At 43.4% G+C, this 15,805-nt stretch overlaps 1 protein-coding gene and 1 long non-coding RNA gene across 2 annotated transcripts in view; one reads left to right on the forward strand and one right to left on the reverse strand.

Moving 5' to 3' along the window:
• agmo (alkylglycerol monooxygenase) overlaps positions 1–15,805 on the reverse strand; it is a 47,430-nt gene that overhangs the window by 28,821 nt on the left and 2,804 nt on the right. Inside the window, exons 2-3 of the mRNA XM_056380968.1 lie at positions 12,850–12,980; positions 11,820–11,971 (exon numbers count right to left, since the gene is read on the reverse strand). Of these exons, the coding sequence (XP_056236943.1) occupies positions 11,820–11,971; positions 12,850–12,980 (283 nt within the window). The remainder of the gene's footprint in view (positions 1–11,819; positions 11,972–12,849; positions 12,981–15,805) is intronic.
• LOC130172331 (uncharacterized) lies at positions 660–11,428 on the forward strand. The gene is made up of 3 exons (XR_008828256.1): positions 660–4,461; positions 7,778–8,065; positions 10,838–11,428. It is a non-coding gene; the product is annotated as an uncharacterized LOC130172331 (long non-coding RNA).

Raw genomic sequence — 15,805 nt, forward strand, 5'->3', positions numbered from 1 at the left:
CACACACAGTCCAAGAGTCCAATTCTCATGAGAGGTTATCACTTTATTCACCTTCTTATGACTCTGAGGTAACAGCAGCCATATAACTTTCCACACATGATTCATACGCAGGTCTTGAATGCTTACACACGTCTCCTGAACTTTACACACACACATACACACACACACACACTCAGCTGACTTTACATAACACACACACACACACACACACACACTCAGCTGTCCTTACATCACCAGGACAAGTGATTTATGTCAACAATCAACCCTGCTTCTTCCCCAGATGAGTAACTAGACACTTTCATCCCACAGAAGGAGCCATTTTGGTCCCGCTCCTGGCCAACCATGATGAAAAGTCGAGGCTCGAGCCTGAGCTGTCCACTTGAGTGGGTGTTGGGGGGGGGGGGGGGTTTCCAGGCTATTATGACGGCGGGGGTATTCGGGTGCAGCTGGTAAGCGTCCAGCCTGATGTCCCAGTGCTCCAGTTTACATTCCTCTGCTGTGTTGTGATACTTGCTACATTAATATCTATGTTACACTTCATTTTAACATCCAAAGGGAACATGCTTGTTAAGTTTCACTGGATCTCCGGGCCGTTTCCGGACCACCCCGTCTGGTCTGTGCTTTTTGGCACCTCCGGTCCACTTTGGCTTCTGCAGCCGTACAAGGGAGAACAGTAACCTTCAAATATTGCAGAACCACAAAGCCCCATATAGACTATGTACAGTAATGTATTCATTATAATAAAATCAGCCCGAGTCATTAAATGAGGTTTGAGTTTCATGTACCAGTCTCGATATGTGATGATGGGGATTTGTGATTAAAGGATCAACTATCGAACTATTAAACTTTATTAAAAATGGAAAACAAATTACACAAAACTTCATTTTTAGCTCGATGACGACACATTTTTTTGTTTTATCTAAAGATTTTTAAGGGTTTTGATATCCCTCGTGTCTTTGCTTTAAAGGTGTAGTTCATAAATATAAAGCGACATTAAGCAGCTGGCTAGCTTAGCCTAGCATATAGACTGAAAACAGTGAGAAACAGTGGGAAACAGCTAGCCTAGCTTTGCCTGAGATAAAACATGCTCCAATTCATCTGCTCAATCAGTTCAAGTTCATAAACCAAAGAGTTAAAGCAAAAATTAGCTGTTTTATGAAGGTTGTGTGCTTCATTTACATGTGGATATGTGTTTTTATGAAGGATTATGTGCTCTGCTGGTTCTGGTGGTTTTATTGCTCCCAGCTAAGAAGTAGTCCTCCTGTAAAGTGACGAACCGTCGTCTTTACACTTGAGTTTTTCTATGGATTAAACAAACAAGATGTAACTTGTTCCGTTAGTGAATTTTTAAGGGTGGGGACAGGGTGATCACATTAGCTTTGGCAGATCCAGGCTAGCTGTTTCCATCTGTTTCTAGTCTTTGTGCTAAGCTAAGCTAGCCAGAAAGCAAATACAAGTTTTCCTCAAAATGTAAAACTATTGCTTTAACCTATCAATGACTAGGAAACACACACTTATAAAGACACACACACACACACACACACACACACACACAAACACACACACACACACACACACACGATAACAGCTCTTTGCCCAGTGTGGGATTTCTCCCTTCTATTTTGAGAAATCATTCAAAAGCCACATCTCCAACTCCTCCTCTTCTCTCTGTTTAATAAAGTTGCATCGAGGTTGGCGGGCGTAAAACCCAATGGGTCGAGGGTCCGCCGCACCTGAACAAACACTCTGCTGAGGAGTGAAGGTGAGTGTTGTGTGAGCAGAGCAGAGGAGCGCGGCGATCTGCACCGAAGACGTTTCCAATCAGTTAAACCGAGGTGGAATTCCTCAACTGTTTGGGGGAAACCCCGAAGAGCTCCGAGTGAAAACTACCACTTCCGAGCAATACTCCACACCTCGCTTATTTAACGGGGTTATTGCTGGATTTCAGCAGGTGTGAGAGAATAAATGTCACAGGGAATGTTTTTGGAAGTGTCACATTCAGTGTTAAATGGTGTATTTTGGATGGAGTCGAAATGGAAGCAACAGGGTTGGGTTTTATTTCAAACTTTATTTGCCCTCTCAACGCAGCCGACAGACGGTCAAGAGAGGAGAGGAAGCGAGGAGAGGAAACAAGGAGAGGGGAGAAGACTTGACTGCAGCAGTCAAGAACAAAAATTATGACGTTTCTTCCGCCCTGAACCACGGGGGAGTCAGAGATGAACTGTCTCGCAAAGAGACATATTCTGAGGATAATCCAGCCTTTGTTTGATTCCAACAGCCTGAGTCTTTGACTTTTTTTCGTCTCACTGGAGTCGTGCTTGGCAGGGTCCAGGACTAAGGGCGGTTAAGATTGATGCTTGTTGTCATTGATAGGAAGTAGGAACCGCTAGGCTTCACTGCAAGCCCATGTCCTCATCTCTGGACTCGGCGGGACACTGCATAGTTTGGCAGGGCCTATTCAGGAGGGAAGCCCCGTTAATGGTGAGAACCAATGCCACAGAGTCTGCGTTCCCAGCAAGAGCAGAGAAACGCTGAGGACGGCACTTCCATCTGGCCTCCAGCGAGCCGCAACTCATGATTTCTCAGGAATAACAAGGAGGTGATGGACAGTTAAGGCGCTTAATACAAGACTGATCCATCCCAGTGAAAAGCGTAGCATTAGTCTTTTATTCAAATCCTCAAAATAAGCTGTGTTTATGTTTACCTGACGAGGATCTCTAGTGGCTGTGTGAGAGCTTTGACTGTTGTCTGTCAGGAACTAAGGTTGAAATAATGGGGGCAGACGGATGGGTCAACAAAGCAACTTTGACACAAGAGCTTGTTGTTTCATATCCAGTTTCATACCAAAAGTCAAGATTGGTTTGTTTTTACAATCGTCACAATCTTTCCTTTATACCAAGTGTTTGTGCCTAAAGAAAAACAGTCATGTGGACATTTTGTGAAGGCACTGACAGACTATTTTGGATACCAAACGACCCGTTTTATGATTCATTCATTCAGAGGGACGACTTGTTGCTTTTACCAAAGATAAAGAAAATACTACCACAAACTTAATTCACCCAAATCTGTGTTCAAGGAAAGTCTAACTGCAGGGATTCAGAGCATCTGTTAGCTACAGTTGCTTCTAGCTAACAGTTAAGCTAACTAACAGTTAAACTATACCTCTAGTGGTATTATTAACCACGCAGATAGTTTTTTTTTTGTTAGCTGCATTCATCTCATCAACCCTATCGCTCAGTACTTTGTATGTGGCTAGGTAGCTAGCCGCATGTAGCTAGGCGTACGAAACTCTTGATTAGTCAGTTAATTGAGATGTGAGCGGTGATTCAGCGTTGGTCACAACATTGAAAGATTCAACAGTATAATTTATGTTGCAGTTAAATCTTTTAGTAATTTCTTTACAGCAATGATCCCTAGTGTATTTATCTCTATAGTTTTTGGGGTGGTGGCAGAAATATCTGCATGGACAGACACAGCTTGGAGTTAATTTATTTATTATTTTTGTGGTATTTTGGTTGAACTGACTCTTTAAAAGACTGTTTTTCCAATGGTAAGTGGCCATGTTACAATCATGATAATACATTTCGAAGTGTTGTGATATAACCGATTGTTTACACTATTATCACTTAGATGTCTCCTGCAAAACCAAACCCTATACAACGATAAATATACCTTACTATCCCGCTGCTGTGTGAATAAGAACAGGGAGCGACTGGCAGCAGGGTGACGTAATATTCTACGTTTTTAAATTGAGTTGTTGAATCATAGCATGACACATAATCAAGGCCTATAAGTCATAATCAGTCATGTTAACATGACTGAGTTAGACTTTAACAGAGTCTGTTTATGTCCACCTCAGCCCTGTCAGGAGCCATGCTTACATAACCAGAGACATATAAAGGCAAGAACCAAAGTCCTACTGAGCCCCATAAATCCAGCTCCAGTAGGGGCCTGAAGTAAGTGCCAATAATTATCAAACTGTACCTTGAATAATGCTGCTATTAAAAGAAAGTATGACCAGACAAAAGAAAAATAATCAGCATAGAAGGCGATCCAAATCAACTATTTCTAGCCACTCAAAGCTTATGAAATGCTTTTACAGGCACATCAATCAGCTGCCTAAATCATCACCCTCAGCGACAAACTCCTGGCACTAACCAGCGACGTCCTTCATGAGCAGCCCTCCGAGTGGTGGGCTGCCCTGTCAGTCACGGAGGTAATGGGCTGTGAACGGCCCTCCAGTGTTTGGATTGGAGGGCTCTTGGATGGGGTGCCAACCCAAACAAGGAGTGCTGGACTCGGTGGGACGGTCAGCCAACTCCCCTCCGTTGCTGCCATACTTCATGCTGTCCACACAGCTCAGTCACACGCACTAAACTAAACACACTAACCCAGGTCAGGGCCACTTACAGCTCTCACAAAGAGGGTGTAAAAACTACGTGCAGAAAAGTGACGGGTGAGGTAAAATTTCTCTTATATTTTATTATATGTAAAATCTATTTCAATTGATTAAATTATAAATTAAACTGCTTTTATTGCTCCGCTGCAGACTGATGACACACAATGGTGATTCAAACTGTCACCACTTTAAGAAAGATTTTACCGAGCACTTTATTAGGAACGCCTGCTTATAAATGCAAGTATCCGATCAGCCAATCACGTGGCAGCAGAAATCCAGCAGATACAGGCCAGAAGTTTCAGTGAAGGTCTGGTGTGATCTCAGTGACTTTAATGCCTTGTTGATGACAGAGGTCGGGCTGATTGGAGCTGACAGAAAGGCTACCAACCAATCACGACTGATCGCTGCGGACGCCCAGGCTGTGAAAAAAAACTTCACTCTGAAACATCTAACCATCCACATGTGAGGCGTTACCGCTCGTCTCCATCCTTCATATTCACACTTCTCGCCTCTCATCGGCGGAGGTTCGTCCTCAGCAGTGTCAGCAGGAAATCTCGTCCGTCAACGGTGTTGACAGAGGGAAGTCTGTCCGTACGGCGAGCGGAGCACACGAGGGCAGCAGACGGCCGGACTGTGGCCTCTGCTGAGCTCAGCGATCATAACACACTCTTCTTTTCTGCGCTTTCTACGCAGGCCCTGCGGTCATTATCTTTGTGATGACTACGTTCAATCAGACCAGTCTATCTCTCTCTCTCTCTCCCTGTAGACATCCTCTCTCTCTCTCTCTTTCATCACGCACACAGCAGACAGAGAGTGAGAGCACACTGACCTATAGATCACTGTTGATGTTATCCCTGCCTCCCATGAGGCCTTTCACTTGCTCTCTTCTGCTGCCGTGAGCGAGACCCCCACATCCTGACCAAACCGCACCGACTGAACCAGCAAACCAAGCGGGGGCCCGGATTCTTTTGTCAGTCCTGCAACCTGCAACCGCGCCAGGAACTCGCCGTCAGAGTGAAGATTTATGGAGCCCGAGGCTCCCGGGGGCAGGCTAACCCCCCCACCCCACCCCACGGCCTCCACCCTGCCACACAGCCAGGAGAAGCTCCTCTTTAAACAATAACATCCACATCGGCTGCGTCTCCTTGGGGGTGGAGGACAGCGGAGGAGAGCAGAGGAGTGCTGAGCACATCTGTTTGTCTTAACAGCTGCAGCTGTCTGCAGAGCTCGGGGGGGGGGGGCATGGAGGCCAGGTAACGGCTACAGAGGATGTAGGATTGTGGCAGAGCAACTTCTGGGCAGGAAAGGTGTGACGAGAATCAGCGAGACAAACGACAGAAACTAATGCACAACTTTTTACATATTTTAACAAGAAATATGCAGAAGATTCTGTCGAAGCTTAAAATGTCTTTCTCTCTCGTGACTGTAAATATACAGAGTCACCAGCTACCAAACGTCCGGGGCTGGTTCTTTGTTCACATGTCGCTCAGAATCTCAGCATGGACGGAGAAACATAAAGATTCAAAGGGGAGTCATGCAGGAAAAACTGATTTCATGGAGGCTTGTGGATTTTCTTCCACAGTTGAAATATATTGAAGGTGATTTGCAGGAGAATTAAAACTTTTTCAGATCATAATTTTTATTCATGGCCAGAAGAAACAATAATGATATTATCTCAATATCTATAGAGATATTGAAAAATATAATAAAATCAAATAATAATAATAATTTTGCTTTTAGTCAGATTAATCTTTAACTCACTGAACTGGTGGGTGGAGCTATAAAAACAAATCAGCCATTGTGAACAAATCGTCGATAACTTACAGCCGACGAGTTTACACTTCGAATCCTGCCTCAACAGGAAACGCATCACATTAAAGGAGCAGTGACGGCGTCTCATGAGACCTTGGAGCGCTCCTCTGATGTTGCTGAGCTATAAGTGTAACACAGCAGCAGCACTTGGTGTGGTGAGACGACTGCAGCGCAACTCCATTACCTCACATATAATCAGAGTATGGACAGCTGACTTGCTGATTAATGGCTTCAGCCTGGCTGGCATGCCTGGATATAGATGCTGCCCGAGAGTAGAGCTGCTATTAGTGGTGCTTGCCATATGAGGTTAGAATAAACAGAATCAACAGGCCTGTCAACAACATGGCCGCATCTGAACCGAGTCGGCCTCCTGCTCACCCAAAACCCATCTGGTTCCAGGCTGGTTCAGAATAGAAGAGTTCTGAATATATATAATCCGTCTGATGGTGGAAGAGGACCTGAGGGGAAAACAGCAGGAACAAATGTGGGGCAAACTGGAATTTGGATTTCTATTTTTGTCACCAGGTTTTTGAACTAACGTGTTTGTGAAAGACGGCTTTGATGGCTGTTAAACATAAACCACTGGTTAAATATTTAGTCAGGGCCGTATTATTTCAGAGGTTACAGGAGATATACTTTCTAGAAATGTGTCAACAACTGAACATTTACATCTTTGCAAAATATGAACGTGACAAATGCAATCGGGATACAAAAGTAGAACTTTGGGAAGGCACCGATTTCAAGAGCTCAAGCAAATACTGATATCAAGAGTAAAGATAAAGGAGCACTTCATATGAGTCAATGTATGCACTAAGGTCATTCAAATGTTTGCAATTCCACATTTGCCTCAACTCTAACCGCGGCTGGTGTTTGTCTACGCAGATTCAGACCGAATGCCAAGCAAAGGCCACAAACACGGTCTAGCTGCATGGATTTTGCTAATATTTCTGTCAATGGAGAATCCTGAACTTCATCCAGGCCTAAACGTCTGCAGACTGGCGTGGAGCTCAGTTTCCTTTCAATCTGGTGCTATCTCCAAGATCACAGCGTCTGGCGAGAGCAGAGCCAAAGCAGTAATGTCTCCTCGGTAAAGAAGGCATCAGCACAGACGACTGACCGCCTTTCAAAGTACTTTCCACTTAATTATCTTCGAGCTGTCCTTTCATGTGGAAGTCAAGAGAGGGGAAACTAGGGAAAAAAAGGGCCATAAAACTGGTCAAGCTGAAATTGATATTTTACACTGAGGCTAATAAGGGCTCGTATTTCCCAGCAGAGGATGTCACTTTTGCCTCTTTTTGCAGTTTTCTATTGTGATTTTTCCTTATTATGTAATATTGAGATTAATAGCTCCCATGTCTTGACACAGTGGGATTATAGATGCAGAGTTCCTGCTGTTTCCATGCACAAAAAAAAAAAAACGGTCAGATTGTAAAACCGTTCCAAGATATGAGAGCAATAAAACAAGACAGGCCCTCCTAAAGCATTGTTACATGACAATTTGACACTCATTAAACTGCTCTCTAGCCGCATCCTACATATGTCTGATTCTTCAGTGCTTCATTACAGGCAGCATCCATCCCACACACTGGAATATTTTGGTTGAACCTTGCTTTGGAAAGAGCCGGAGGTCAAATTCTGGTTGACCGAGATGACCTCGGCTGACCAGAGTGAGGAGTGAGGACCGTGCCGGCTCTGTCCTGCGGTCGGAGCGCGCCGCGTCCCTTTGGTAACGAGGGAAAAAGCTTATACATCCTGAGCGAGAGCGCTGCGGCCACACAGCACCAGACAATTATCTGCGACCCCACAATGTTCCATAATAACAACCCCAACGGGCTGGAAGAAGAGGAAATGAAAGTAAGTGGAAACTTTTCTTTTTTTTTTTTTCATAAAAAATGATTCTGCAGTTCAAAAATAAAAGAATTCCAACCAAATAAACCGAGCAGATATTTGATACTGTGAGCGTCACTGCTCTGCATCGTCAGACAATGAGGGCAACTCCGGGAACACACACATCATTAAATCCCCCTTTCAGGTCTCACTGAATATTACTCAGCAGACAAGTCACCATGGCGATGCTAAAAATAAGTCGCACATATGGAAACATCAGCATGTAGTGCTGCTTACTCCGGTTTCCTGGATTTACAAAATACAAACCTGGAGCTTTATTGACAAAATTCTCTGTGAGCGTTGACGAGGACACAGATCCCAGTTCGCTGCCAGGGACACGTTCCCACTAAGGTACTGGTTTGCTTTGCTTTGACTGTGTGATAAAGAAGCCTGCTGTCCACACAACCCACTCTGCCACATGTTCACCAACAAAACAAACAAACAAACAAACAAAACAAACAAAACACACAGATTCAATCTAATATAAAACAAGAACATGCAGAGACACAAAACCAACAAAATAAACCATAAAATAGATATAAAACCAAGTGTAACAGACTAAACTGGCTGTTGGATGCAAAGAAAATGAAGATAATAAAAACAACAACGATAAAAATAAATATATTATAACATTCAGCAACAACTTAAAGATCAATAAAAGGAAGAATGAGAATTTTCTGCTTTTCTTTTCAAATGTATTGTTTAAAAATAGTCAGTTTTCTACATTACTCTAGCTTTAAAGGACAACAGTGTTTATTCATTTGTTTCTATTTATTCTTCATCTGATAAATTATTAGTCAATCAAAAGAAAAATGCAACTTCTTTGATAATCAATTAATTGTTTCCAGGCAAAAATGCCAAAACCCATCTTGTTTCCGCTCCTCTGCTGTGAGGGTTTTAGACCGTCACTCAGAGGAACCAAGACATCTGAAGGAGTCATGTTGGGTATTGACGAGCATTTTATAGAACCGGTAATTAGCATATTAGCATATTGATCGACAATGAAAATAAGAGAACACTGACTATCTCCAAACGATATCAACAACAAAGAAAAAACAGGTTGACGAGAAATTTATCAGCGTGGATTTAAATTTGGAATAATTAAAGATTTAATTCATAATCTGACATTAAGAGTTTTGGATCTGGTGGATCTAATGAGGGGATCAGAGGGGAATATGGTGTCAGAACCTGATCTTTAACGCAACGTGTAAATGCATTTATCACACAGTGTGATCCGTCCACATCTGGAAGTCAGGTCTGAATAGCCGCACTCAAAGGCAGGTCGTCATAGAAACGGGGGAGACGTGATATTACTCAAATATGGAGATAACTAAGCGCTTTTTCAGACCGTCTCTCCTGGAGGAAATCACTCTGTTGTTCACATGAAAAAAAGTGCCAGAAATGGTTGTGCAACAAATGAAAAAACAGAGCGAGAGAAAGAAGTTAAACCCCGGTTTACTCAGTCGGGTCTCAAGGGGTCGAGCGAGGCCCGGCAGGTGTTATTAGAGAGACTAGAGTCGAACTTAGTTAGGGCCACAGGAAATATTAAAAAAACACCGGCAACACAGGAATCAACAGGTGATGAGTGTTAAAGAGTGCAACGAGTGTTCAGGAGAGGAAAAGTCAGGAAATGATCGACAACGCAGAACTCACAGGAGTTCAACACAACTGAGTCACAGAATCCAGGACAGAGGATGGAAGAGGATCTGGAGGCAGAGTGCGGATGTTAGGGAGCATCCGAGAAACCTCGTGACGCCCCGAACCCGTCAGAATATGTTTTTTCTCAGTTTGTAAATAAAGTGCAGCGGAGCGGTTTTCCTCGTAGACTCATAACACACACAAACGCAGACGAGCAGCATTATTCATGATATTATTCAACTCGTTCGGACGTTTCTGTCAAATAAACTCTCTCACTGGAAAAACTGGACGACGCTGATGAACATTTTTCATCATTTTCAGACGTTTTATAGACGAAACAGCAGCAAATTAATTAATAATGAAAGAAAAATCATTAGTTTCAGCCCTAAAATTACACCTCTGGCTGTTATGATACTTTCCCTGCAAATCAATTTGGAATAATTTAGTTTCTGTGACATTAATTGCCCAGATTTTAATGTAAACAACCCTGTTTACATTAAAAAACGGGTAATACATCTGGTATATATATCGCTAAACGCTCCCAGATCCAGTGAGATCACCGTCTCTGCAGGAGAACCTGTGCAGTTATTGTGCACAATGACAACAATAACGCCTCTCATGTCCTCTGCCAAGGTGGTGGGAGCTAAAAATACCTCTGGTGCACATACAGTGGTAGAGTCAGAGCGTCCTGAGGTGACGGTGAGGTTCTTGGTCACCTCAAAATCATGTAGGACACTTGCTGGCGAGCTGCGGCGGACGCTTTGAAAAAGAAAAACCCCAACACGGCTTCTGTTGAGCCAGATTCTAACGTCAACGCAGCGGCAGTGGACTTTCATCCAAAACTATGCGGACTAGACGTCGGGCAGGCTCGATGTGCCACTGACACAAATAAACATGAGCGCAGGCCACAAATAAATACCTCTTTTCCGGTGTGCTGTGTGGCGAGCAGCTGGGCATCTGGCACGCGCATCAGCCAACACACATGGAAGGACGTCGTTTTTTTTTTTTTTTTTTTTTTTTTTAAAAGATGTCGAGCCAAAACTGTCGGAAAACTGTATCCGGTAAATATTTTTCATTTCTGTTTTCTTTTTTTTCTTGCAGTGCAGTGATGCTGCAGGATGTTAGCGGCTTCAGAGACATGACTATATACAGCCTGTTGCTGTGACAGCGGCGGGTTAAGACCACAGTCCTCTGGAGACCACGGCCTCTCACATCTGCACAGCTCTAAAGCAGCTGGATGTAACTCAAAAATAATTGCTTCCTCTGCAACGTCCAGGAAAGCATGATGTGTGTGCTATCTTCACGAATCCTTCCTGCAGGGATGGCAACTAAATCAACATTTTTACAACCATTTATCATCAACTGGCTTTGTAGTTTTTGTTGGTTTTATCTGAGAGACACATGAAAGAGGAGGATAGTTAGTTTGGTGCTGGCGGGCGGCGGAGTTCCACTGGCAAAGTAATCTTACTTTTACTTACTTTAGAGCGAGAACACAAACACAACACTTGCTGCTCCACCTTCATTGTTAACGTTTGAATGTGTAAAAGCTTCAGGAGTGCATCTTTGAATGCATGAATGAGAGCGAAGCAGCTTAAATATAACTGCTTGAAACACACCGAGCGTGTGTCTGGTCAGCGGAGAGGAGGATTATCCTGTAGGAATGGTTTGGAAACTTTCTACTGACATTTTGATTCTTTTTCCACCAGGAAAAGTGGTCACTATTCAAATCCATAGTAACCACCGTGAATCTCGGCTGACCACAGCCGCCATGCTCCATGAAGGAGCAAACTTCAAAGCTGTCACATCCACCTTTTAAGCCTGCAGAGAGGTGAGCGTTCCTCCACAAACACACTTCTGGGATTTCTCTTTTGAAAACCTTGTGTCTGCTTTTATGTCGAAAAACACTCAGGATGTGCGTATTGTTTTTTTTTTATTGAATACGCAGAAACCACACAGCAAAGACGGCTTAGCCACGACGCTACTGCCAAAACAAGAGAGAGTGATATGAAAAAAGTTTCAGCAAACTAAACTCCACTCCCTATCGTTTTCTGTGTACATCAGTGCGAGCGTCTGGTGTCGGTACCGTGAGCGAGGCGGTGCAACCAGTAATAGCAGAAGTCCACCCCCAGGAAGGTGAACCACCAGGTCCAGGCAGAGTCCCAGGGCAGCTCCACCAGGCGGTACCGGTCCCACACATACATGTAAGCCGTCAGCTCACAGCTTCTCATCAGCAACCTGAGGGAGGGGAGAGTCAGAGCATCACCTCTTTAACCTTCGGCTCATGTATCGTCTGAGCTCTTCAGTGTGTGATGATCGTGCTGCATCATAAACCTCCTACTTTATAATCAGCATCTTCTGTACGATCAAACATCAAAATTCAACTCTCCGTCCAACCGAATCTCAAAAATAGTAATGAGACCACGCTGGCGAGATGCCTTGTCTGTCTTTTTCAGCTCTGTAGCTGTTTTCCATTTAGAGGGCTACAGAAGTCTGTGGAAGTCACATTTCAGGACAGAATACATAATAATGTGGGAACACGCAGCAGATATTTTACCTTCTTTTAAACAGTTTTCAGGACAAACTGTTTTTTTGTGGGTTTCACAATCCCACAAAAACAACTACATGCAATTTTAAGGTGCATATGATGCAACAGTCTAGTGTATTATTTGTGAATAAATAAATATATATACATTTAAATCAGTCTAGCAAATTACAAATTATGCTGAAAATGGTTTTATGCACTTTCCATAATAATGGTACCAAATCAAAAATAGTGTAGAAATGTTGTGTAATCAAGAGCGTCGTGCTTAACCGTCTTATCTTTGACTGATTTATAAAAGAGGTTATAACACGTCCTCTTAGCTGCACTACTTCAGGAGCTACAGTGACTCGGTATCGGAAAGTGAAGAGACAGTCCAATCGGACCGGGGCTAGCTAGTTAGCATGCTAACTTCAGGATAAGAAAAGGAGCAAAACAAACAGCTATGGTAATGATACAAATGTCTGATAATAAGAGATAAAAGTCAAACCGTGTAGCACATTAGTTGTTCTGGTACTACACGCAGTACTGTGATCTTTGTGCATCGTTCAGTGCGACCTGCCCAAACACTCACAATGGGAGTCTGGAGATCATTCCAGAAGAGATGGAGGTGAGTCCATCACTGATGGTGACCGCCGGGGCTCCTGTCTTCAGCAAGCTCACCACCAGCTCCAGAACGATCAGCCCTACAAAGACAGGAGTGGCCTGCACGCACGCACGCACACACACACACACACACACACACACACACACACACACACACACAGGGAATCATGACTCAGCACTGTTACATACTGTGAAAACAAGACAGTTTCAAGTCCAATGTTGCTTTTACCAGTTGTGTCGAGCTCGACTATTTGTTTTGGCTGATGAGCTAAACGCTTGCGGGACTTTCATGTCTGCTGATCCATGATGTTTGTTTCACTGTGCGAGGCCGGAGCAGCGGGTCTAAAGCCACAATGTATTGGCAGATCGGAGATCACAAACATTTGTCTGAGCGGAGCTGCACTGGAGGCAGAAATGATCTCACTGGTTCAGTTAAACATCAGGGATAACAAAACACGTTTTCATTTTATAGCGATGTCCGGTGGACGCCAAGCGAAACAAAACAAGGAGCGAGAGATGGTGAAACTAATAAACTGACAAAATACAAAGGGGCATCTAGGTAACATCAAGCTCGTTAGCCGTTAGCCGTTAGCTACCCATATAGCAAGGCTTAAGTCTGGCAGATTCCAGCTGTTATCCTCCAGTATTATTCACCAGAATTGGTCCAGATGTGAAAGTGGCATCTGACAATCGTCACATATATATATATATATATATATATATATATATGGGCCAGATTCGGGCCGTGGAACCGGCCAGAAGAAAAGTAGCATGTGGGCTGGATTTATTTTGCTATCTGGGTAAGTAACCGCCAGAAAATCCATAATGACGTGCAGCTAGCAGGAACAGGAAGCATGCTAGCAGGCCTTTCATGACTAGTTAAGTCTAAGAATACAATATTTAAGTCATTGTTAATTATATTCTTCATTTACATTTTACCCAGAGATCCTTTTCTGCTGCACAAGTAAGTTACCAAACCTTCGCTCCAGACGGGTGAAGCCCTTTGGCTCCAAAGATTTCGTCCCCATTGTGAATCCCTACTTCGAAACAAATGAATAGAAAATGAGACCTTAACATAAACTATAATTTCAATCAGTGCTGAGCCACATTCAGAACATTTCGTCATTGAATTTAGGAACAAAACGCTGCGCCACGTTGAATTCATTGAGCCTGTTGCTGCTGATAGCGTGGACACAACAGAGTGATTCTTACTGAAATGTACCTTGGGAGTCGTAGCTAACTTCTCTATATACATTTTTATGTGCGCAGACTTTTACCTTTGACTTTATATGAAAGCACAAGACATTTTCTAGTTGCTCATATTTTGTACTGAGAGTTTCAGGAGGGTTTTCATGTCCATCCAAGCCTTGGAAAGCTTGAAGTAAAAGAAGACTTTTACTTCTGGGACCCTGCTCCCCTCCCAACATAAATCAGCCCATTTCATCCAACTCCATGTGAAAATGTGAAGATTAAAGGTGCAAATCTACAGTTTTTTAAAGTGGGTACAACAATAAAGAAGAAATGAAAACTTCACTTGCTTCAATTTGTTTTTCACACAATAATACGTCAAGTTAAATGAATCAGTCTTTATAAAAAATAACTTGCTGCAGATTGTTCTGCATTACAAACTATAAACACATGCTGCAGCAATATGGCTGAAAAATGTGTGATCCACAAAGACAATTCATTTTAATTAGTAACAAACAAACCAAAAATGAAAATATGTTTTGTTTTTTTTAATGGACGACGTTCAGTAACTAGTTGTGACAAAACAAATGGTGAACGCAAACCGAACAGTCAGTGACAGGCCTCTATTTCTAACTGAGCTGGAAACATGTAATAACCTCTTAATGGGTTTGTCAAACATGGAACAAATTAGTGAGGGACGGGGTTAGCAAACAGGTCACGACTGCGACTTCAGCGGCGTGTCAGCCCACGCTGGTTAGCTTTAGCTCGAAGGCGCTCATTGACCAAGTCGCTGCAAGTAACTGGGACACATGGCCGCCGCCAGGAGCGAGGGCGTGACGACACTGCAGAGGAGCACATCTGCAGGTGGGGAGGGAGGAAGTGTGTGTGTGTGTGTGTGTGTGTGTGTATTCATGTGTGGATGGAAATGAGAGTGACTGTGCATGCACACGTGTGCATATCCACATGTGAATGCTTCCACTTTAACATGCAGGTGTGTGATGTGAGTGTGTGTGTGTGTGTGTGTGTGTGTGTGTGTGTGTGTGATGTGAGTGTGTGTGTGTGTGTGTGCAGGCAGAGGCGAGAGCACCAACAGGGACATGCGATCACACGCAACGCTCCAACATCTGGCAGCCGACTGCGGAGCTGCAGCTAACAAATGGGCTCGCAGCGCAGGCAGACCTCCTCCAAACCCGCTGAGAGACAGATTATCTTCCTGGACGCCGGCCTAAGACCTCCCCTCCTTTTTTTCCCTCTCCTGTCCAGCAGATAGTTTTACCTCCGCAGCTTCTTGACAGCTCGGGACAAAATTATACAGCAGTGGAAGCTCACGCTCATGTTGTAGATGATGAGGGGGAAAAGCTTGTGTTTGTTTTTGTTTTTTTTTCTTCTTTGTGACATGTGTCTGTGACCTTTTCCATCACTGTTTCCATTTTTCCGTTCTTTAAATGTTGTTTTCTCTGTCTCCCTTTTTGATCTTGCATGCAATGAAATGTCTTTCCCTGCGTTTTATTCTTTGAACAAATAAACTAAAAATCACACTAGTGGAAGCCTATTTTATACTGCAGCATACTTGAGCTTGTGTGGACTGTTTGTTGTGGCCTCTAATAATTTTATTTTATTTTCTTCTGAATTCAACCTTACATGCAGCATGACATTTGTGGACCAGATGTCTGTATTTCCCCCAAACAGCCTCTTTTCTCTTTTGTTGTTTATAAGGTTGCGGATGACTGATGTTG

The sequence above is a fragment of the Seriola aureovittata genome, chromosome 7, assembly GCF_021018895.1.
Source record: "Seriola aureovittata isolate HTS-2021-v1 ecotype China chromosome 7, ASM2101889v1, whole genome shotgun sequence".
NCBI lineage: Eukaryota > Metazoa > Chordata > Actinopteri > Carangiformes > Carangidae > Seriola > Seriola aureovittata.